General features: G+C 44.3%; 1 protein-coding gene across 3 annotated transcripts in view; it reads right to left on the minus strand.

Moving 5' to 3' along the window:
• elp4 (elongator acetyltransferase complex subunit 4) overlaps positions 1 to 24,296 on the minus strand; it is a 250,688-nt gene that overhangs the window by 161,282 nt on the left and 65,110 nt on the right. For all 3 annotated transcript variants that reach the window (XR_505895.3, XM_003214707.4, XM_062980074.1), the window contains exon 5: positions 6,194 to 6,333. Coding sequence is in view for 2 of the 3 variants with exons in the window: in XM_003214707.4 (XP_003214755.1) it covers positions 6,194 to 6,333 (140 nt within the window). In the remaining variant the exon portion in view is untranslated. The remainder of the gene's footprint in view (positions 1 to 6,193; positions 6,334 to 24,296) is intronic.

Raw genomic sequence — 24,296 nt, forward strand, 5'->3', positions numbered from 1 at the left:
CGCACTCCGGCTGGTCTGTTGACCCATTCCTCCATGCAGATGTCCTTGAGAGCAGTGAAGTTTTGGGGCTGTCGCTGGGCAACACGGACTTTTACCTCCCTCCAAAGGTTTTCTATAGGGTTGAGGTCTGGAGACTGGCTAGGCCACTCCAGGACCTTGAAATGCTTCTTACAAAGCCACTCCTTCGTTGCCCTGGCGGCGTGCTTGGGATTGTTGTCATGTTGAAAGACCCAGCCACGTTTCATCTTCAGTGCCCTTGCTGATGGAAGGAGGTTTGCACTCCAAATCTCTCGATACATGGCCCCATTAATTGTTTCATGCATACAGATCAGTCACCCTGATCCCTTTGCAGAGAAACAACCCCAAAGCATGATGTTGCCACCCCCATGCTTCACAGTAGGTATGGTGTTCTTTGAATGCAACTCTCTCTGCATTCTTTCTCCTCCAAACATGACAAGTTGTGTTTCTGCCAAACAATTCTACTTTGGCTTCATCTGACTATATGACATTCTCCCAATACTCTTCTGGATTATCCAAATGCTCTCTAGCAAACTTCAGTCGGGCCCAGATATGTACTGGCTTAAGCAGGGGGACACATCTGGCCCTGCAGGATCTGAGTCATAGAATCATAGAATCATAGAATAGTAGGGTTGGAAGAGACCTCATGGGCCATCCAGTCCAACCCCCTGCCAAGAAGCAGGAAATCGCATTCAAAGCACCCCCAACAGATGGCCATCCAGCCTCTGTTTAAAAGCCTCCAAAGAAGGAGCCTCCACCACAGTCCGGGGAAGAGAGTTCCACTGCCGAACAGCCCTCACTGTGAGGAAGTTCTTCCTAATTTCCAGGTGGAATCTCCTTTCCTGTAGTTTGAAGCCATTGTTCCGTGTCCTAGTCTGCAGGCAGCAGAAAACAAGCTTGTTCCCTCATCCCTATGACTTCCCCTCACATATTTGTACATGGCTATCATGTCTCCTCTCAGCCTTCTCTTCTGCAGGCTAAACATGCCCAGTTCTTTAAGCCTCTCCTCATAGGGCTTGTTCTCCAGACCTTTGATCATTTTAGTTGCCCTCCTCTGGACGCTTTCCAGCTTGTCAACATCTCCCTTCAACTGTGGTGCCCAGAATTGGACACAGTATTCCAGGTGTGGTCTGACCAAGGCAGAATAGAGGGGGAGCAGGACTTCCCTGGATCTAGATGCTATTCCCCTATTTATGCAGGCCAGAATCCCATTGGCTTTCTTAGCAGCCTCATCACATTGCTGGCTCATGTTTAACTTGTTGTCCACAAGGACTCCAAGATCTTTTTCACATGTACTGCTGTCGAGCCAGGTGTCCCCCATTCTGTATCTTTGCATTCCATTTTTTCTGCCGAAGTGAAGTATCTTGCATTTGTCCCTGTTGAACTTCATTTTGTTAGTTTTGGCCCATCTCTCTAGTCTGTCAAGATCGTTTTGAATTCTGCTCCTTTCTTCTGGAGTGTTGGCTATCCCTCCCAGTTTGGTGTCGTCTGCAAACTTGATGATCGTTCCTTCTAACCCTTCGTCTATGTCATTAATAAAGATGTTGAACAGAACCGGGCCTAGGACGGAACCCTGAGGCACTCCACTTGTGACTTCTTTCCAAGATGAAGACGACGCATTGGTGAGCACCCTTTGGGTTCGTTTGCTTAGCCAATTACAGATCCACCTAACCGTAGTTTTGTCTAGCCTACATTTTACTAGTTTGTTTGCCAGAAAGTTGTGAGGGACTTTGTCGAAGGCCTTACTGAAATCTAGGTACGCTATATCCACGGCATTCCAATTCCAAGTCCCATAAGCACTTTCTTAGATTTAAGATCGCATATCGCACTCTGCACTTGCCCTATAAGCCTTATATATCACCTGTCACATCAGCACTTTTAATCTTGTACCCATTACTCTGGCCCGGCCCAGTTCTATTGTGTTTTAGCATATTGTTATTGCTTGTGGTTTATACTGTTTTAATTCTTTTAATTTGCCTTTGTTTGTATTGTTATATTATGTGTTGAGGCCTTGGCCTTTGTAAGCCGCATCGAGTCCTTCGGGAGATGCTAGCGGGGTACAAATAAAGTTTAATAATAATAATAATAATAATAATAATTCCCTGTATCGACCCAACTCGTAACTCTGTCGAAAAAAGAGATCAGATTAGTCTGGCATGATTTGTTTTTGGTAAATTCGTGTTGACTATTAGCAATGACTGCATCTGTTTCTAAGTGTTTGCAGACCACTTCCTTAATGATCTTTTCCAGAATTTTGCCTGGTATCAATGTGAGGCTGACCGGATGGTAATTGTTTGGGTCATTCTTTTTTCCCTTCTTGAAGACAGGGATCACATTTGCCCTCCTCCAATCTTCTGGGACTTCTCCCGTTCTCCAAGAACTCTCAAATATGATTGCCAGTGGTTCTGAAATAACTTCAGCTAGTTCCTTCAATACTCTTGGATGTAGCTGATCTGGCCCTGGGGACTTGAATTCATTTAGAGCGGCCAGGTGTTCCTGGACAACTTGTTTCCCTATTTGGGGTTGTATTTCCCCAAATCCTTCGTCCATTTCACGTTGCTGAGGTTGAAGATGGCTTTCTTTTTGTGAGACGACCAAGGCAAAGAAGGCATCGAGCAGTTCTGCCTTTTCCCTGTCCCCTGTCGCCATCACCCCATCTTCTCCTTGTGGAGAAGTGTGTTACTGATGGTAGCCTTTGTGGCGTTGGTCCCAGCTCTCTGCAAGTCATTCACTAGGTTCCCTCGGGTGGTTCTGGGATTTTTGCTCACCGTTCTTGTGATCATTTTGACCCCACGGGGTGAGATCTTGCGTGGAGCCCCAGATTGAGGGAGATTCTCAGTGGTCCTGAATCTCTTCCATTTTCTAATTATTGCTCCCACAGTTGATTTCTTCACAACAAGCTGCTTGCCTGTTGCAGATTCAGTCTTCCCAGTCTGCTGCAGGGCTACAATTTTGTTTCTGGTGTCCTTGGACAGCTCTTTGGTCTTCACCATAGTGGAGTTTGGAGTGTGACTGCTTGAGGTTGTGGACAGGTGTCTCTTATACTGATAACAAGTTCAAATAGGTGTCATTACTACAGGTCATGAGTGGAGGACAGAGGGGCCTCTTCAAGAAGAAGTTACAGATCTGTGAGACTCAGAAGTCTTGCTTGCTTGTTGTTACCAAATACTTATTTTCCACCATAATTTGAAAAAAAAATCGTGAAAAATCAGACAATGTGATTTTCTGAATGTGTTTTCTCATGTTGTCTCTCATAGTTGAGGTCTACCTATGATGTCAATTACAGGCCTCTCTCATCTTTTTAAGTGGGAGAACTTGTACAATTGGTATCTGACTAAATACTCCTCCCCCCACTGTAGCAAAGTTTCCCATTCCTTATAAGGTGCATGAAAGTAATTAAAAAGTAGTATGAACATTCTCTTTACCCTAAGCTTTTATCTTAAACCTAAAAAATTATGTTTATATTACTAGTTGCAAATTTCTATATGTCTAGCCATGCCTATCTCTCTAGCATCTATTCTTACTAGATTCAAAAACTATGAGAAGACATCCCATTACACCCAACCAAAGTTTTTCTTGTTGCATTACTGTCAGTTTATAAGCTTTATATGGTAAACCTTTATTATATGATCTGTTATGATGACTGTTCTTTGGTTCATGGAAGGTATCTCTATTTGCTTCTGTATAGTACTTTTGGCAGGCTGGAAGAGCAGTCATAGAAAAGAGGGATGGAAAAGTCTTCTCCCACTACTCTCATTTTATATCTGGTCCCGCCGCCGTTACAGGTGTGGTTGGCGGGGATGAGAGACAGGGTTTTTTCAGTGGTGGCTCCGTGACTTTGAGACTTTGGCTCAAAACTTCCCCTGTTGTAATGGTCACCTGGTTTTAATTGTTTTAATTTGATTTGGATACCAGCTTTTATTTGTGTTTTATGTTTGGTTTTTACTACATGTTGTATTATATGTAGCACTAGCTGTGCCCGGCCACGTGTTGTTGTGGCAAAGTGGTGGTGGTATTGGTTAAAAATGGTTGTGGAATGTTTATTTGATGTTATTTGTATTTTTTAATTAATGTTATTGTAACTTATGTTTTTTATTTATTATATTTTATTATTTTGTTGTATTATTTTTACTTATTTTGTGTTATTATAGTATTTTATTGTATTAATTTTTGAGTGTTTTTAATTATTTTAGTGTTTTTTATTACAGTAAAACCCTTCTCGTTCAAGCCCCGCTCCTCTGAGCCTCCGTGCAATCCGAGCAGGTGAACGGGGAGGGCCGCAAAGGCCCTCCCCGTTCACCTGCTCGCTGGCATGCGTGCTGCTAGGTAGATAGCAAGCTACCTAGAAACACGCAGGGGGCACCTCCCAAGGGGTGACCGCCCCATGCGTGTTGCTAGGTAGCTTGCTATCTACCTAGCAACACGCACAGCCGGCTCCTTCGCCACGCCGGGTGGCGTTGTTGCCGGCCCCTGGCGTGACGAAGAAACCGAGGCACCGGCGGGTAGGTGGGTGAACGGGGAGGGCTTTTGCAGCCCTCCCCCTTCACTCGCTCAATGGCTGGCCCAAACATCCGCCAAACTGAGAGGTTTCCTCTCCATTCGGCGGGCGCTTGGACCCAGGGAAGCGGGAAGTGTGCCGCTTCCCTGGCTTCAAGTGGCTGCCAAAGGGAGAGCAAGTCTCTTCGTTTGGCGGGTGCTTGGAAGCGCCCGCCAAACGAAGAGGCTTCCTCCCTTTGGTAGCCACTTGGAGCCAGGGAAGCGGGAGTCGCTTCCCTGGCTCCAAGCCGCTGCCAAAGGGAGAGCAAGTCTCTTCGTTTGGCGGGTGCTTGGAAGGAAACGCCTGCTGAACGAAAAGGCTTCCTCCCTTTAGTGGCCACTTGGAGCCAGGGAAGCGACACCCAAAGGGCGATCAAGGAACCTGGTAATTAACATTAATAAAGATATTTCAAAAATATGGAATAAATACTAGGCTTAAAATACTTTTTCATTATACTTTTTAAGAGCTTAGTAATTTAATTATTTCAACAATTCTTTAGTATTTAAAGCAAATATTGAAGTGAATGAATAACCACAAAGGGTCCACAAAGAAACAATAATAAATGATAAGTCTGGTATAAAAAGTGGGAACTGGGGGGAGGGAAGGAAACAAAAGCAAGATAAAACCCCTTTCAATATCAGAGTTTTACAAATCCCATTATCACTAGATGAATCAGCCCTGTAATAAGCACTAAAGTTTGAAGTCAATCACAGCATAGATATAGCAGTCTGACAAAAGAAACACATATAAAATGATGCTGTCGAAAAACCAGTTCCTAATATTCCATCATATGGTACCATGATCAGTTTTAGCATTGTTTTCTTAAAACCGAAGAAGGGTTGGCAGGAAAGAGTAAGAGAAAGGTGAATTTCCTCCTTGTTCTCCCATGGCACACCCACAAATTCACTGTTGAGGTTAATGGAACCTCAGCTGGAGGGGAAAGGAAGTCATCACTGAAAATCAAGCAGAGCCTTGATTCCCAGTGCCTAGGAATGCTGTGGGGAGCATAAAAAGGTGGGTATGACTTTCCATGTGAGTAATACCTAGTAACGAGGTTCTTTAAGTCATATGTGAATAGTTGTCATTCTACACAAGAAAAAAACCTAGTTTATACCCTATGGTAAGAGAAAAATCTGTCTTCTGCTAGGGAGTCTGTATGGCATCTGCAGTTTATATGCAGAGCACATAAGCACAGTCAGATACCCTTGCAATGCCCATCTTCTATTTCACTCAACACAATGGGATTTTCCCATTATTTTATTTACAGAAATAAATAAAAATTCCTTCCAAAAATCTCATATATATATATATATATATATATATATATATATATATATATCAATAATAGAGATAGTGGATTAGACAGGAAGATAAGATCCATTATCATTTTGTAGACAAATAGAGCAATATCAGTTCAAAGCTATGGTAAACTATGCCAAAAATGTTTCAGTTTATATTTTCCGACCCAATATCTCTACCATTACGGTGAGAAAAGCCATTGCTGAAGCTTGCAATAGAGGCAAAGGCACAAGGCTGGACAAATACTATTTCTAATCCAATATGTTATGCTTGTGAAATTTGCTCACAGTGTGCCCTTTTATGGTATAATCAACCAAAGTGAAAAGTTGTAAAACTCACCATGATTTCTCATCAGGGCAAAAATTTGTTTCTTCAAAAAGCGAAAAACCATTCCATGTGATATTCTGGATTAGTTCTGGAGACATTGTTTTTGATAAGTCAAAATAGTGCCCAAATTTTGAAAATGCCGTCTGAGTCACCTATAAAAACATACAAACTGAATTATAGTTCAATTTGTACAAATTATCTATTATAAAATACAATTTATCCATTTAAAACATCAATGGCAAACAACTAAATGGGGCATTCATACAACTTAGAAGCTAGTTCTAGTAAAGACTGTTGACTGCACCTCTTTTTTTTCTCTCTCTCTTATTAACACACCATAGAGCGTAAGAGCATTCTGATTCAAGCTTAGGTTTCTGAGGGCCCTTCCACACTGCCCGTATATCCCAGGATCCAATATCAGAGTATCTACTTTAAACTGGAATATGTGAGTCCCGACTGCCAGATAACTTGGGATAAAGACAGGTTGCTTACCTGTAACCATGTTTCTTCGAGTGTACTCTGTGAATTCACACTAGTGAAGAAGGCTGCGCCTGCGCAGGCTCCAACGGAAACTCTTCCAAGCTACAAGTTTGAATTTTGGCGTTAACCCCACCCCTCTCCCCGCAGAGCATATAAGGCAGCCCTGGGTGCTCGCTCCCCAGTTCCTGCGCCGCAAAGGCGACGAGAAAGGGAGAGGTTTGCCAGTGGGGAAGGAAGGGCGGGTTTGTGTGAATTCACAGAGTACACTTGAAGAAACATGGTTACAGGTAAGCAACCTGTCATTTTTCTTCGTGTACTCTGTGAATGCACACTAGTGGAGACTAGCAAGCTTAAGTACAGGATTCGCCGTTTACAACTGGTTCCCGGGTTTTATCCCAGTTTCGGTAACCCTTCTTCTGGTAAGCGGCAAAAGCTTTATTATTTCTTTATTGATGGCTCTGCATCAGGTATTCTTAATTATGTTCGCAGTATCAATATGCTGCTGTGGATTTTGTGGTGCACAAACGGATATATTACCACCTACTCAGGAGATACATCAGCATTGACTCTGTCTACTTGGTGTCACTATTGATCCAAAACCTGTGGAGTCCTGAGGAATCCCTCCAGAACTGCAGAGACTCTGAATCAGTTTGCCTTTAAGCCAATCCAAACCTTTTAGGACTGCAGAGACTTATATCATTTTGTTTGATTTATAATACTGAGTTAGATACTTTTGAGTTATATACCTTAGGACTGTGTATTGTTTCTGTGTATGTTATATGTATATGATGCTCTAATATACATATTGTGTACTACTTATGTGTGGAACCACTATTGTGTTATATAGTTAATTACAGGACTTTATGGAGGCCAGGGACAGCTTCTGGTCGGCGAGGGTGAGAAGAAAATCCAGGACCACCAGTACCGAGGTGGGGAAGGTGTCGATGCTCCGGGACCGAAGGAAGGCACGGAACCGAGAGATCTTGTAAGCATAAGCCTTCAATGTCGCGGGCTTGTGGGCTGCACGGAGGATCGACTGGAGGCCTGGATGGAGGGAGTTACTCTATGCAGTGAGGTGGAGAGACGGAACGTCGGGGTAGAGAACCTGCCCGTTCTGCCTGGTCAGAAGGTGCGGTAGAAGTGGGAGCGGACGGAAAGTCCCCGAGCACAGGTGCAGAACCGCCGGATACCATGGTTGGCGCAGCCATGTGGGAGCTATGAGGATCGCCAACACCGAGGCAAGGCGAAGTCTCTCCAATACCTTTGGTATCAGGGAATTTGGCGGAAACACGTAGAGGGGTTCCGCAGACCGGTCCAGAAGATAAGCATCTCCAAGGCACCCAGGAGCTGCCGCTGGAGGGAGTTTCACCCCGTATCGAGGTAGCTCAGCATTGTGGGGAGAGGCAAAGAGGTCTAGAGTTGGCCATCCCAGTCGTCGAAGACGGAATGGAGAGTCTCGGGATTGAGCTGCCAATTGTAAGAGGAGCTAGTCGTTCTGCTCAAGGAATCAGCCAGGCCGTTCTGCAGACCCGGAAGGTGGGTTATGCACGAAAGCCAAACCCGGGTTGAGAGAGACATCAGTTTCCTTGACCCAGTGCCGCCCTGTTTGTTGATGTAGTACATCACCACCGTGTTGTCCATCTGGACCTGAACAGTCTTGTGGGCAATTAACTGGGCAAAAGCCTTAAGGGCTTTGAAGATAGCGAGAAGTTCCAGAAAGTTTATGTGATGGGCCTTTTCCTCGTGAGACCAGAGGCCTTAGACAGTGAAACTGTCAAGGTGGACTCCCCAGGCGTAGTTCAACAAGTCGGTCATTATGGTGGATGGAAGGGCAGGCCCTTGCAGACATTGTACCAAGTCTTCCACCAGAGGAGGGACCGGTGGACATGCGATGGTATCGTGAGGGACCTGGAACTGGAGTGATGAAAGGGCTTGAAACGTCTATGAACCACCTCGGCAGTGGCCTGAGGCGTAGCCTGGCAAACGGAACCGTGGAGGCCAAGAAGGACCTGGATAGACCGATCTCGAACCCTGTTCTCGCAGGCTGCTATCTGCTGTTGTGGGGCAAGAAACCTGTCAGTTGGGAGGGAAGCCGTCTGGGTGATAGAGTTGAAGAGGTCCCCAATGAAACGTATCTTTCTTGACGGGGGGAGGTGGGACTTCTCGGCGTTCAACTGGAGGCCGAGTGAGTCCAGCAAACGGAGCGTGTGAGCGATGTGGAGCTCCAGCACAGACGGGTCGGGACCGATGAGAAGCCAGTCATCCAGATACGGGAACACGGCAATGCCTTGCTTCCTGAGGTGGACCGCAACAACGGCCACGACATTGGTGAACATCCTCGGTGCCATTACGAGACCGAAAGGAAGGAACGCAAACTGGTAGGTCTGATCGAGAATCTTGAAGCAGAGGAAGCGCCTGTGGGACTGCCGTATGGAAATGTGGGAGTACTCGTCACGTAAGTCTATGGATGTGAAGTAGTCTCCCTGCTGAAGCATCGGGAGACCATCCGGAACTTTGTTGGGCAGATGAACTGGTTCAGCGCCCTTAAGTCCAGGATAGGGCGGAAGCCTCCTCCTCTCTTCGCGATGGTAAAGTATCTGGAGAAGAAACTTTGAGGGTCCTGCTCAGATGGAGAAGGGCTAATGGCACCCTTGGCAAGGAGGGAGTTGACCTCAGCGCAGATCTCTGGCGAGGGATCGGTATGGCAGACGTGGCCCGTGAGAGGCAGCTCTTCAAATTCTAAGGCATATCCCTCTCGGACAATCCGAAGAACCCAGGCATCTGAAGTGATAGTCTCCCATTCGTAATAGAAGGAGGCTAGACAGTCCCCGAAACGGCAGGGGGGGCGGTGGAGATGAGAGCTGACGAGGAGGCGTGGTGGCTGCAACGGTATCGGTAATGGAGTCGGTACCGAGGAGCACAGCGTCAGGTTCGACGGTGCGCTTGGGGAGGAGCAGAGGCGCCTCAACCCCAATGCTTGGACGCTTGCTGCTGGCGGCGGTGCTGTTGCTGGCCTTGATGACTGCACCCCGAAGACCGCCTGAAGCCCTGCTGGAGAAAGGAGGAAAGCGGGTACTGGCAGTAGCAGTGAGGGTACCAGCTTGTACGTTGAGCATGGGACTGCTCGACCCCGCATTTTGTGGCTAAGATCTTAAAGTCGTGATTAGACTTCAGTTTGTCATCAGTCCCTGCATTGAAGAGACCCAAAGCATCGAATGGAAGGTCTTCTATGACCTGCCTGGAGGAAGACGAGAGTCCCAAAGACCTCAACCAGAAATGGCGACGAATGGCGACCGCATGGGCGGTCATCTTGCCAGCGGTATCACCCGTGTGCTTGGCCATCTGTATTTGATGGTGGGCCAGTGAGTCCGCCTCTTGCTGCAGCGTTGTAAGGTCTTCATTGGAAAGCTTTGCAAAGAAGGGCTGAGCCTTTTCCCAGAGTATCTGCTGGTAGGCCCCCATGCAGGCTCCATAGTTAGCCATCCTGCAGAGGAGAAGGGCCCCAGAATAGAGTTTTTGACGCACTGCGTTGAATCTCTTTCTCTCCGTCGGCCGGTGTGTTTGACTGGCGTCCGGAAGATTGGGCAGCCTTAACCACCATTGAGTTCGGATCTGGATGGTGCTTGAGCCATTCCAAGGCATCATCATCTGTACGATACTAGGCCTCGATCCTCTTTGAGGTTGGCGGTATCAAGGAGGGGGTCTTCCAAGAGGCCTGGATAACATCCAGCAGGTATGGAAGGAAAGGCATCAAGGTGGCTGGGGGGCCCTGTGCTTGGACCCTTTTGAAGACAGGGTCAGTCACAGCCTGTTATAGCTTCAGCCATCAGGATCTGGCCCTCCACAGGAGATGGGGTGGGACCCAGAGGCTGATTTGGATTTTGTGCCTCTTTGGGGTTTGGATCAGAGCCCAATGACTTTGCAGGTGCAGTTGTGCTTACAGAGGAACAGCTAATTGGGGAACATTCCGATGTCAACTCAAGGCTGGATTCACCAGATGGAGTTGTTGTAGGGGAGGATGTGTCTTTTGATCGGAGACAATCTATCTCACAGGATAGGAGTCAAAGAGAAGTGCTGAGAAGTAAATGTTTGGCTCTCAAGCGCTGTAATTAATAAACTTTCCCATGTGAAGCTGTGATTGTCCTGGATCTCGTTGAGTGGTACCCTTGAAGTTTCCTTAAAGGGACCTCGCTCCTTGTTTTCGTTGCGGTGTCAACATTGCCATTCTTGGGAGAAGCATCTTGCCTTGTTCCCATGCCGTTTCCAGGATACCCTGTTGGAGTTCGTGCCTTGTGACTCTCGGGTATACCTCGCCTTGTTACTCTGGTTACCCTGCTTTTCAAGGAATGACCTCCAGGTGGATTACAGTTGTCGTTTTGCTGTGTCTTGTCCCTGCTTCCTGCAATTCCTGGATGCTTACTGACTTGGACTCTTTGTGGAACTCTTTGAGTTCTGTTTGTGGATTACAACTTTGAAAGACTTTGAAGAATTACCTTTTGAACTATTGTAGACATTATATTATGGGCTACTTGCTCTATTGACTCTTTCTGCTGTTTGCTTGTATATATCTAGATCTATATCTATATACATAATGAAAGTTAATGTTTGTATGTGTGTATGTGCCAGTGTTTTGATTGGCCAGGCGGAATATGTGCTAGCGTTTTGATTGGCCTGCTGGAATATGGACCAGCTTTCTGATAGGCCGGGCGGAATGTGCCAGCTTTCTGATTGGCCGCCACTTTCACAGGCCACTGGGACCGCTGAGGAAAAAACTACTACCAGCAGGCTTCGTTCGGCCTACTCTGTCTCCTCAGAACGGTGCTAGCTTTGGTACACTTAACAGCCTTCGGCCTACACTTTTGTAATCAAAAACACCACTGGGACCACCAGGAAGGCTGGACCTTCACCAAACTTGACACACATAACTCCTAGGACCCATGAACCCACTGACAACGGATCTGGACCAAATAGACCCAACATGGCCAACTGTGCATACCGATAATAAAAAAACTTTGGGTGCTAGGAATTACAGTTCACTCACACATTTACAGCATTCTGAATCCAACTAATGATGGAAAATAATTATGTTTTAATGCTTCCTTTTAAACAATGGTTGCGGGTATGTTTATGAAAACTTCTACCACCTTACCTCACCCTCTTCAGCGCTTCTACTGACATGTCTCGGCCTTTGCAGGCTGCTCTGCCCGGCTAGGCCCCAAAGGAGGGGGCCATCTTGCCTCCTCAAGATTCCTCCAAAAATGGCAGCTTCTGCCTGCCTCATTGCCAGAACTGTCCTTCTACAAGGTAAGACAGTACTTTCCACAACAGACTAAAGAGAAAAAATCACTATCTTTTTAATCTTTGCTGTCATTATGAACACTTTTATTCCCCCCCCCCCCCACCTTACCCACCCACCACTGGCCCCCTCTGGCCCCTCTGCTAACATGTTTGAGGCCTTCCAGGCTGGCCCCACGCTGCTAGGCCCAAAAGGGGATGCCATCTTGCCTCAGCTTTCATCTTCTTTGTAAGGCCCTACTTTCTTCAAAAGACAGCAGAGAACATTGTTATTATCTTTTTAACGATGCCTTTTCATGCTTATGAACACTTTTAGCCCCCAAAGCCCCAATGCCAGCCTCCATTGATCATTTTGCTAACACATTTCAGGCCTTGCAGGCTGGCTCCATTCTGCTAGGCCGCAAAAGAGGGGGCCATCTTCCCTATTCAACATGCTTCCAAAAAGGGCAGCTTTTGCCTGGGTCTTTTGGATACAGCACTCTCCTTCAACAAGGTCAGGCGGCAAGTACGTAAATAGGTTGATCTTGGGCTGATGGAAGTAGCACCACATCAAGTAGGAAATAAGGTACTTATAAAGTGGGGAGGCAAATTTAAATAATTTACGACGTTGGAATGAGGAAGTGCCGTCACAGTGAATGATGAAGCAGCTGTTCCCCCCTGTGGCCAGATCGAACATCCCCTCAGGAGAAGGTTAAATTGCCTCTGCGTCTGTCTCTGCCTCGGTTCTGTGTGTATATGGGCATTGAATGTTTGCCCTATATGTATATAATGTGATCTGTTTATATATAACTGTTTATATGGATATGCATTTTATAATAGCTTTATTCTTAAAATCCAAAATCCAATAATGCCTATTTATAATATATATCCTTACCAAATGAACCCAGGCAACATCAGGTACTTAGGCAACATTATTTATTTATTTATTTATTTACAGTATTTATATTCCGCCCTTCTTTCTCACCCTGAAGGGGACTCAGGGCGGATCACATTATATACATATAGGGCTAACATTCAATGCCCATATACACATAGAACTGAGACATCATCCACTGTGACGGCACTTCCTCATTCCAACGTCATAAATTAGTTAAATTTGCCTCCCCACTTTATAAGTGATACCTTATTTCCTATTTGATAGATGCAACTATCTTTCGGGTTGCTAGGTCAGCAACGGTAGGGGCTATTTTTTTTTAATTGACGGGTGCTCACCCCGCCACGGAATGGCCTCGAACTCATGACCTCATGGTCAGAGTGATTTATTGCAGCAGGCTGCTCACGAGCCTGCGCCACAGGATGTTGTCCATCTACAACCTTATGCATTTTATTAATGGGATAATTCATTAAAAAAAATTAAAATCCCTTTTCAAATAACCCGGGCATCGCCAGGTACCCAACCAGGTATATAGTAATAAAAGTCAGTGTTTGTAGGTATGTATGTTTGTTTGTATGCATGTATGTATGTATGCGGCGGTGTATACTTCCGCCCTGGGATCTGACTACCACAGACCACTGCAACCCCCCATAAAAGATGCATCTGGAGCAGTTTGGACAAGGATGGAGCACGGACGAAGAAATTTGCAGTACCATCACCTGCTTTACAGACCACACAACCCCCACCAATGACAGACTAGGACCAAGCTGGGAACACAAACTCCCTATGACTTTCAACCCTGGAGAATTTGGAACATGGATGGAACATGGATGATAGGATCTGAAGTACCTTCACCCACATTCAGAGACTATTCCTAACCCCCTCAGTCATGTATCTGTACCAAAGATGGCACAGACCCCCATGACTCTTCTTATATACTGCTGTGGTTTTTGGGAGGATTGACCACAGACGATGGGATTTCCAGTACCTTCACCCCATCCAGAAACTACTGCAAACCCCATCGGCCATAGATCTGCATCAATGGGCCCATTCCTAATATCCAAAACAACTCAATGCCCGCTACTAATAACCCGGGCACCGCCCCGTCCCCAAGCTAGTATATATATAACCCTCAATAAACTGCTTTGCTTGAACATCTGGCCTCAGGTTTTCAGAGTGCTCTCATACCTTTGGGGTGAAACACAGCCTTAGAAGTCTGCTTGATCTCGAGGCCGAAAGCATCTGCCATTCTAACCAACTGATCAGTGAAGGCTCGAACATTGTCTCTTGGGGAGGGCAGATCGACCTCGTAGGCATCATGGGGCGGTGAGAGATCAAGTCCCAAAGACAAGACCGAGGCCGAGAGTACAGACTCTGGGCGGTCAATGTCGAGCTCATCGTCCTCGGCGCCTTGAGGGGACCAAGGAGGAGAGAAAGCTACAGTCTCTGGAGGAGGCATAACCTCAAGAGCAACAGCAAACGAGGGCCGAGGTTCCTTGGAGGCCGAGCCCTGGGCAGCTCAAGCCAAACAGGTAGTCTGTCTTCCCCGCTCTGGGGTAGGCTGCAGAGGGAACAACTGTTGCCGGGGCTGACGATGTTTAGGAGGGGGCTCCGGCGCAGGCACCCTGACCACCGTCTGGGTCAAGTGATGGGGTGAGTCCTGGATTTCACTCTCAGATAGCTACTGAAGTGGAGACTGAGAAGCCGATCAAACCAGTTGCGCCGGTTGGATGGGTGAGGACCTTCTCGGCGAAGTAGCCGAGGAAGAAGGAACATCTCTCTGCAAAGAAGTTGAGGAAGAACGCTGAGTCATGCACTGCTTCGTGGGAGGCTGCTTGGAGGGGGCCTGCATGGATTTGCCTGGTGTAGGCGGGATCGGGCAAACAGCCGCCGAGTCCGACTGTGCACGTCAAAACTCCTCGTGGGCCCTCTTAAAAGCGATCTTCATTGCAGAGGACAAACGAGGCAAAGCCACGTGGGACCAAGTAGACATCACCAACGCCAGAGAAATTGAGGTCAAGGAAGGGCCCACCTTGCCTGATCGAGTCGACACTGTGGCAGTAGTCACCGTGCAGGTCGGTTTCAAAGGTTTAGTGGTCTTCGAAGACTTGGAGGTTTTTGAAGAGACGGAGAGTGCCTTTTGAGGGGCTTATGTCGACGTTGATGCAGAGGTCGAAGGAGCGGTTACAGGTGCGAGCGTCTTTTGGTAAAGAGCCACTCTAAGTCTGGCTGCCCTGTTCTTTTTGACTTGCGCCGTGAGGACTAGGCAGTGGCGACAGGAACCGACAACGTGGCCCTTGCCAAGACAGAGGAGGCACTTGGCGTGGCCATCGGAGTCCGTGTGAGGACTCATGGGCCTTGTAGTCCTGTTCCTAGTACTATTGTGGCAGACGAAGAGGAAAACATGGGGTTTTCGCCGGTTCAGCAAGAGCCGGAGTCCTTTCACCTGCAGGATGTTGATGTTTGCCCTCAAGAATTCAGCCAAACAGGCCTTGGGCAGAACTCTCCTCCGTTTCCCAGAAAAGAATCTTATTCCAGAGAAAGGGGAGTCAGAGAAGCTCAACGGAGGAGTTTACGCATCGCTGCCAAACAAATGGCTGATTAGGTCTGCTTCCCTTGGGAAATTCTAAGGAGTCACACATCTGGACAGAGTTGGGTTTCGCTTCTCGTTCTCTAGGGAAAGAGTTCTGTTGGCGGGAAAACGAGACCCAATATAGGTGTTTGGCGTGAGGGATTCTTTGCGGAGTCAATTGATCAGCTTCAGGAGAGAGATCGTGTGTGGACTTCGTAATCCCAGTTCCTTGCTTCCCGGATCAAGTTTCAAGCCTTGCCCTGCCTCGCGGTTTTACCACGAACCCTGCTTCATGCTTCATGTTTTGCCTTGTCTCCAGTCACGGATCTAGTCAAGAATCAAGTTTATTTCCAGCCTTGTTGTCAAGCTTCATTGGACTCTAGGACTCTGCTATTTCCCCACACTATTGCTTGGCAAAGTGTGTGTTTCGGTCAAGTGGATTAAAACTTTGAACTCTAATATCATTTATTGGACAATACATTTTTGGACTATATTTGACCTCATTTGAAAGGTCTGCTTCTGAACTATATTCTTCACTTGTTTTTATTGATTTTATATATTTCTTTAATAAAGGTATTAGATAGAGACTGGCCTCTGTATAAGGTTATTGGTGCTCTGCTGCCAGGGTTCTGACAGTCCGGGATTTTGGCAGCACACTCGGTGCACTGTTTGAAGTGCATGGTAGACATCAGAGAATGAAGGGTCCAAAGCGAGCTTTGTGGCGGGAAAGAAGGAACTGGGGAGCGACGCCCAAGGCTGCCTTATATGCCCTGTGGGGAGAGGGGTGGGGTTACCGCCAAAATTCAAACTTGTAACTTGGAAGAGTTTCCATTGGAGCCTGCGCAGGCGCAGCCTTCTCCACTAGTGTGCATTCACAGAGTACACAAAGAAAAAACAGATAATCTGGGATCAGATCCTAGGATATAGGAGAAGTGTGGAAGAACCTGAGTAATGTTTGTGTTGGTCTATAAAAAAAAATGCAGTAATGCAGACAGGATGAAGAGGTTGCAATCAGGTGTGAATAGCCTAAGCAGCTGAGCTCACTGTTAATGTTGTTTAATTCATATTAATCTCTGATGGGATCACACAACATGTTGATTTCATGCTTCTGGGTATGTATATAATAAGGAAAAGAGGCAAAATACTTGAATGATTTTAAGAAGATAAGATATTCCTTATATTTCTGAACTGATAACACCCTTCAAGGGTAGTTCTACACTGACCAAAATAAAAAAAAAGGGGGGGGAGTGTATTGGATGCTGGATCAGCCTTGCTTAGCAGCCTGCTTGAGAGTCCCTGAACTGACTCAGAAGCATTGGGGAGTTTAAACAGCCCAGGAAAGTCAAACCAGTTCTGTGCTGCTGGGAAGTCACCGTATGGAACCTCCCTACTCCCACTTATCTTGCTCTTTGGGTGCCCTGTCTGTCATCAGCTAGAATGCTGCTAACTAAGGTGGTGGGGAGGTGAAGGGGGGAAAGCACCCCTTCCCCTGCCCAGCCTCCTTAGCGAGATTGTGTTCTGGCTGGCAGGCAGCCAGAGTGTCCATAAAAAAATAGGTGGGGGTGTTGTGGTTAGTGAAAGCCGTGACATCGTGTGAGGGAATGAGAAGGGTCTGGGCCATCTGAGCCTCGAGAAGACAGGTCGTTAGCCAAGATAGCTGACACTGGTTACAGTTAGGAATTGGCCAAGCTGTCTTGACAGGCTCTAACTCGTCGGAGAACTAGAATCCTGATGCAGTATGCCTAGGTGGTGATGGGCAGGTTGATGTCAAACCAACACCTGTAAATCTTACATTCACAACTCTGATGGCTTTGAATTACAATCATTCTACATGTTATGCAGGCAACTTGGAACAACCTCATGTAATTTCTGCTCCACTTAGCAGCCATAATTCATAGAGAAGCTCAACACTACACGTATGTGGAAACTCAAACTATGGAGCCTTTTTAGCTAACTGCATTAAAAGCTTTATGTACACAAGTGGTTTCAAATAGTTTTTCACAGTCACTGATAATTCCACATATGTTGAAATAAACAATATTTCTATTGCTTATTATGAAATAAAGTACAACAAACATATAAGCCTAAATCAAGTAAAAGTTTCCCTGGCAGCATCTGCTGTCTGAACTTATATCAGGAAACATCTTCAAGCTGGACTTTTCACAGTGAAATTAATTTTCTAATGGTTTGTCCTATCTAATATAAATGGATTTTGCTCTTTAAAACTGTTGAAAATGAAACAGCTATCTAATACAAAAGTATGTTTTCACATATTATTTTTTTCAGAACTATAGTTAATTGCACTTGATCCAAACTAAAAAGTATCAACAAATGAGTGGGGATGCACTCCCACAACTTTTCCTATTTTCTCACTGAACTCAACAGTTCACTTAAAATAACAATCAATACATCTGTGAAACATTTTTTGGTATTATAGGAGGACAATAACTTAATTTTTTTAAAAAAAATATTGCATCAGAAAAGTGTGCACCTGTCCTTTTCAAGAAAAAAGAGAAAAACATTGTTTACTGTCACATCTTCCTTTTCTCATATACGTCTATATTTCACACTCTCCTGCTTGTGGGTGGTCATTCATACATAAAAGAACTACTATACTGAATAACAAGTGGATGTATACATGTTATAAATTCTCATGTTATAGCTGCCTTTTTATTTTAAATAATTACCAATAACTAAATATAACATTACTGTTTCTTCAACGATACACAAATTATTTTAAAGAAAGTAACTACTGCCAATGTAAATCTTTTAGTAAGCAAGGAAAACAAGATGAAATTCAATAAAGCTAATACAAATTATCATAAAAATAAACATAATAAAATGTTTCACAATATTTAATTTATTATATTTTATCACAAAAAGATAACACATAATAATTATTAAAAATTAATGATGTGAGCTTTTATTCTAATTGCTAGATATTAAATGGTGTAATAGCACAGGGAAAAATCTTACCATCTTACCAAATATGTGTACTGCTTAAAAATAAAATCAAAGTTTCACATTATTTAGTTCTGGGGTTCTCAAAGCAATTTAAACAAGAGCTGTTCTTTGCCCTATAATCTATCCTTTATCCGGATTACTGATCAGAATGTTTTTACTGCAATCTCTGCCAAAGCTCATCTTTTTATTGTGTAAGTCCAAGCCCCCTCAATGTTTTAGAAAGGCCTTGACTAACTGAACTTTGATCTGATGTCTTCATTGAGAAAAGCTCCAGGTTGCCGATTTCAGATGCAAATCCTCACTGAGGCCCTAGAGAGTTTAGTAAAGACAGCAAAAAGAAGAAACAAGAAGTTTCCAGGATCCTCTTTGAGAATCCTGGGGAACAGTGGTGTCCCTAATCCACACAGTTGCATGGATTAAGGTAGGTGATAACCTTTCTTGATTCTAAAGAATGAGCACAGTGCCTACAAACTGGGTGGAGGACTAGGATTTGGCAGCAATAAAACACCAGGCAATAAAAGCCTGGCTATGTCAGAAGCCTGTGAATAGACCTCAATGTACCACATTCCCAGGCCTAGTGGGGAAGCTTGCAAAAAGCCCACCTGAAGCAAGTAAGCATGAACAATCTGTCTTAGCAGCAGCATGAGCACAGAGACAGAGCAAAAGAAAGGAAGAAGCACATTTTTCTTAAGTATGGAATGATACATTTATTGGTAGAATGGGGCCTCAAGTTTCCTCTTTCGTTGGGTTCCTTCCTACAAGTTAGCCTGCACAAGGAGAAATAAATTAAATTGTCAAGGAGCAGAGTGCGCCTTTTGCTACCGTCTGTTCTTAATGTTTCTAATTGCAATCCTAATGTGCTAGAAATTCTTGTGTTTTGGATGAATCAAGGCAGAAAATTGATTTCATGCTGTGACAGTTTATATATTACTCTCAGAATACAAGCAATTCATTCATTAAAAACAGAGAGTACATAAGAAACAGAGAAAGAAAGGAATTAATGAAAAGCACACATTACTTGACCTAATTGTCACAAGCTAAGCAATATGTAAGAGATTTGGGTTGAATTTCACATGATCTGTCAATTATTGAAAATTTGCTGAATTTTCTAAGCATTTAGAAACTGCATATTAAATTGTATACTATAACATTAGGATCACCAAACTAAAACCCTAGACCTTTACATATTCCAAGAGAGCAGAATGACATGTTGGTATTCCTCTGCCAGTGTAATGAAGATGAACAGAGAAAAAAGCCAAGATAGCTTTGAATGGGGAATTCCAATGGCAGTAAAGAGAATCCAAAGTTGCTCCAGTCTTCCAGATGGACCCAATTTCAACCTGTTAGCCATATCAGCTCTAGAGTTACTAAAGGAACTCGGTAGGTACTTCCTTCCACAATGGCGTCAGTTGGAGGTCAGAAATAGAAACAAATGGATCCCCTAGGCTGAGCATCCAAGCCACTGTTTGCTTTTGAATGTTGTGAACCAATATCACTGGTAGTGATATATTATTGTCACTTTGCTCTTCTCCAGCCTTATTCAGAATTGCTCTGTAAATCATATAACTTAAAGAAGCATATTCATGTAAATTTATTTTGTGTTTGTGCCAGTAATTGAATATTTAATGAGCATGATCCCCACTGTACCAATTCAAGAGCAGTATCTACAAGTATGGCCAATTGTTTTAATAGTGGTGGTCAGGGGCTTTTGTTAGAGATTGTGAGTACTATGTTATAGCACAGTGGTTCTCAACCTGGGGTCCCCAGATGTTTTTGGCCTACAACTCCCAGAAATGCCAGCCAGTTTACCAGCTGTTAGGATTTCTGGGAGTTGAAGGACAAAAACATCTGTGGACCCCGGGTTGAGAACCACTGTTATAGCAGAACAGCAGTATAGTTGAGTAACCCTTGGGAAGAATTGCATTTCTTACCCCATCCTCTGTTCAGATATCAGCCAGTAAGCCAATGTCTTAAATCAAGAAACAGCTTTCTAAGATCTACAGAGATAATTGCAGGAACACCTCAGCAAGCAAGTCCAAAAGTGACAGGCAAAAACCCAGAACCTCAATCTGTGGCTGAGACCAGATGAGAAACTCCCTCCTGGGCACACAGAAGACTGGGTGACTTGGAAGGTGCTGAACAGACTGTGCTCTGGGACCATGAGATGCAGAGCCAATCTTAAGGAATGGAGTTACAAAGTGGAGTCCATGACATGCAAGTGTGGAGAAGAGCAAACCATAGACCACCTACTACAATGCAGTCTGAGCCCTGCCACATGCACAATGGAGGACCTTCTCACAGCGACACCAGAGGCACTCCAAGGGGTCAGCTTCTGGACAAAGAAAATCTAGTATAATGCCAAGTTTTTAACTTTTTGTTTTTCAATATTTATTTATTTATTTATTAGACTTGTATACCGCTACTCCCAGTTTGGCTTGGAGCGGTTTACAGAAATAGATTAAAACAATACACTTAACTTTAAAATAACAATAAAACCAATAAAAACAGCAATAAAAACAACAATAAAAACAGACATAGCCCCGAGTTTTTCACCCATTGAAAGCTTGTCGGAAGAGCAAGGTTTTGCAGGCTTTCCGAAAGGCAAGTAGGTCTCGGATAGTTCGAGTTTAAACTGGTAATGCATTCCATAAATGAGGGGCTACAATCGAGAAGGTTCTCTGCCTAGTAGAAGACAAATGATAAGTCCGTATGTTAAGGACTTCAAGCAAATTTTGGTCTTCGGACCGAAGTAATCTCTGGGGTTGGTAGGGGGATAAGCGGGCCCTCAGGTACGCCGGCCCCAAACCATGTAAGGCCTTAAAGGTTAGAACCAGTATCTTGAAAGTAATCCGGTACTCAAACAGTAGCCAGTGCAGCTGTTGTAGAATTGGGGTGATACGCCACCTCACCGGCACCCCGGCGAGAAGACGAGCCGCCGCATTTTGCGCCAGCTTCAGTTACTGGATCACTGACAGAGGAAGGCCAATGTAGAGGCCGTTACAGTAGTCGAGCCTCGAGATGACCGTCGCCTGGATCACCGTAGCCAGGTCGTTCCTAGATAGGTAGGGAGCCAGTCGCCTAGCCTGACGTAGATGGAAAAATGCAGATCTTCTCACAGCAGAGACCTGGGCATCCATTGTGAGCAGAGGGTCCAATAAGACACCAAGACTTTTTACAGAAGATGACGGACGTAGTATCTCGCCATCCAAGGTAGGCAGCTGGATCTCCCTCCCACCTGGACGGCCCAGCCAAAGGATCTCCGTCTTCGCTGGATTCACCCTCAACCTGCTGGCACATAACCATCCAGTAACGGCCTCAAGGCACTGATAGAAACTATTGGGTACGGAGTCCGGCCGGCCCTCCATCCTCAGAATGAGCTGTGTGTCATCAGCGTACTGGTGGCACTCGAGCCCAAAGCTCCGCACCAGTCCGGCAAGCGGTCGCATATAGATGTTAAATAATAGAGGAGAGAGAATAGCTCCCTGTGGGACCCCACAAGTTAGCGGAGACCACTCGGAAACCATCCCTCCCCTCACCACCTGCTGTCCCCGATTCTGGAGGAAGGAGGACACCCATTTAAGGGGTATCCCCCTAACCCCCATCATGGCTAGGCGGTGGGTCAATAGATTGTGATCGACCATATCAAATGCTGCTGTGAGATCCAATAACACGAGCAGCGCTGATCCGCCTTGATCCTTTTGGCAGTGAAGCTGATCTGTGATGGCAACTAGCACAGTCTCCGCGTGCCCCCTACGGAAGCTGGACTGGAAGGGATCAAGTCCAGCTGTATCATTGAGGAACTGCTGCAACTGTTCCGCTGCTGCCCTCTCAACCACCTTGCCCAGAAACGGAAGATTCGAGACTGGACGGTAGCTAGAGGGAACCGAACGATCTATTTATAAATATATTATAAATGTACCCTCAATTTATTTCTGACACGATAAATAAATAACCCCAAGATCTGCCCTGGTGCCTTCTCAGTAATAGCTTATTTTGGGATGAAATAACAGGGGATACTGTCAGGGGCAGTCATATGGACAAGTGGTGATGGACCACTTGGCATTGTGAAAGAAGGTTCATGAAAAGGTGCATTCAGAGAGAAAAATGGCAAGGGAGCATTTAAAACCAACCATTGCTTTGACATTTAGGAGAGAAGCACAGTAAATATTGGGATTTTATCTGCATCAAGATATTTTCTCCATAACAGTTGTTCATGATCAAAAAATTATGCCAGTAGTCTGAATGTCTGCAATGATAACATGTAGTTAATTTTTACTTTGTAGTTTCTAGTAGTAACTTCAAATACAGGGCACCATCTCTGAGAATGGACTTTTGCTTTTCAAGCTTCTATTTTAAATAGATTGCACCGTACACCAATTTTCATGTTCATTTGTATATTTTTTGTAACTTTACAGTTAAATTGGAGCAAACTAGAAAATTCAATACTTCACAAAATACCATTCTATTGAAGTTAATATCTGTATTTCCCCACATTTATGGATACATACGTGGTAATTTCATGTAACTAATAAAGCATATTTCAATAGTTCAGCTTGGCATATCAAGCTTCATAATAAAATTGATGAGGTTACATGATCAACCTGGAGGGTTTTTGATTTGGCATGTCAACATATATAAATTTTCCCTCTGATACAAATACATGGCCATGTCTGTGCAATTACACAGAAAACCAAACATGCCAAGCCCTGTAAAATCATTTTGTCATATTCCAATTATATTCTTTAGTATAAAGCTGAACTTACTGTGCAGTTGACTACGCTTACATCAGAATATATAACCATGTATTTGTATGACTGTGTACCCCAAAATATTTCATTTTATTTCAGGGAACTGACCTTACCATTATTCTAGGCAAGAGATAAGCTAGCCTATGGAGAAATATAACTCATAAAATCCTAACAATTGTAAACTCTGCAGAATTGACCACTGGGCTTATTTCTTATGTCTTCATAATGATTAGTTTACAGTGACAGTGAAGCTGATATAATCTCAAGTGCTTACTTTACTTATTATGCACATGAATAAGCAACTCAACAGCCTGATTCAATTCCATTCCTTCACTAGAGGGATCCACTAAATACTATTCATTCAACCTATACAAACATGTCCATGTTCAGATAAATTTAGAAAGCAGTTTGGTATAAATAGAATGGATGCTTCTTGAAAACATGTGCAATGAATATTATAGCTCCAAGGCTGAAACAATTATATTTTAATATTTACTGTTCTTATTACTGGTGACAGTATGACCTACTTAATGTGGAACTACATGTTACCTTGGCAAATAGGTATTCCCAAAGCTATATGAACTAATGAAAAAGAATGCAGGAGTGAGGATACTATTTCTGAGGAGAAAGAAAAACAAAAGAGCAGTTTTAAAATAATTCTACAGTTGACTACTCTTCCCAAAACTGTCTCAATGGATCATTTGCTTTCAAACTGATGAAGTATTTTGTCACTCTTAAGTTAACATTATAATGCTAATATATGGACTGATGTAGTTTCACCCTTTTTAGAATTCATGCTAAATTGGCAGTAAGAAATCCAGGTCCTCTGATAAAACTTTTTTTTTTTTGCCTAAAATGCCCTTGTCCCACCGTCTAGGGTGGAAGAGCAATTCTGTCATACTTCTAGTTCTCTTAGGATAGACTTTTGGGTCCATGAGAAGGGTTTGTTTTTTTTAAAAAAAACAACAACAACAACACAGTCAACTTCTGTTTCACATCCTGTTTTTTAAAAAAAGACTCAAAGCCTTGCAAAAAAGTTAACACTGATCCCACCTTTTGAGATGCTAAAAAACAGTATTTCTGAAGTAGTATGTAAGTATGTAAGTAAGTAAAACTTTATTTCTGTTCTGCTCTATCTCCCTGTGGGGACTTAGGTTGGTTCACAACGTAAAAGGCAAACAT

Source organism: Anolis carolinensis, chromosome 1 (genome assembly GCF_035594765.1).
Source record: "Anolis carolinensis isolate JA03-04 chromosome 1, rAnoCar3.1.pri, whole genome shotgun sequence".
In the NCBI taxonomy this organism is placed as follows: Eukaryota; Metazoa; Chordata; class Lepidosauria; order Squamata; family Dactyloidae; genus Anolis; species Anolis carolinensis.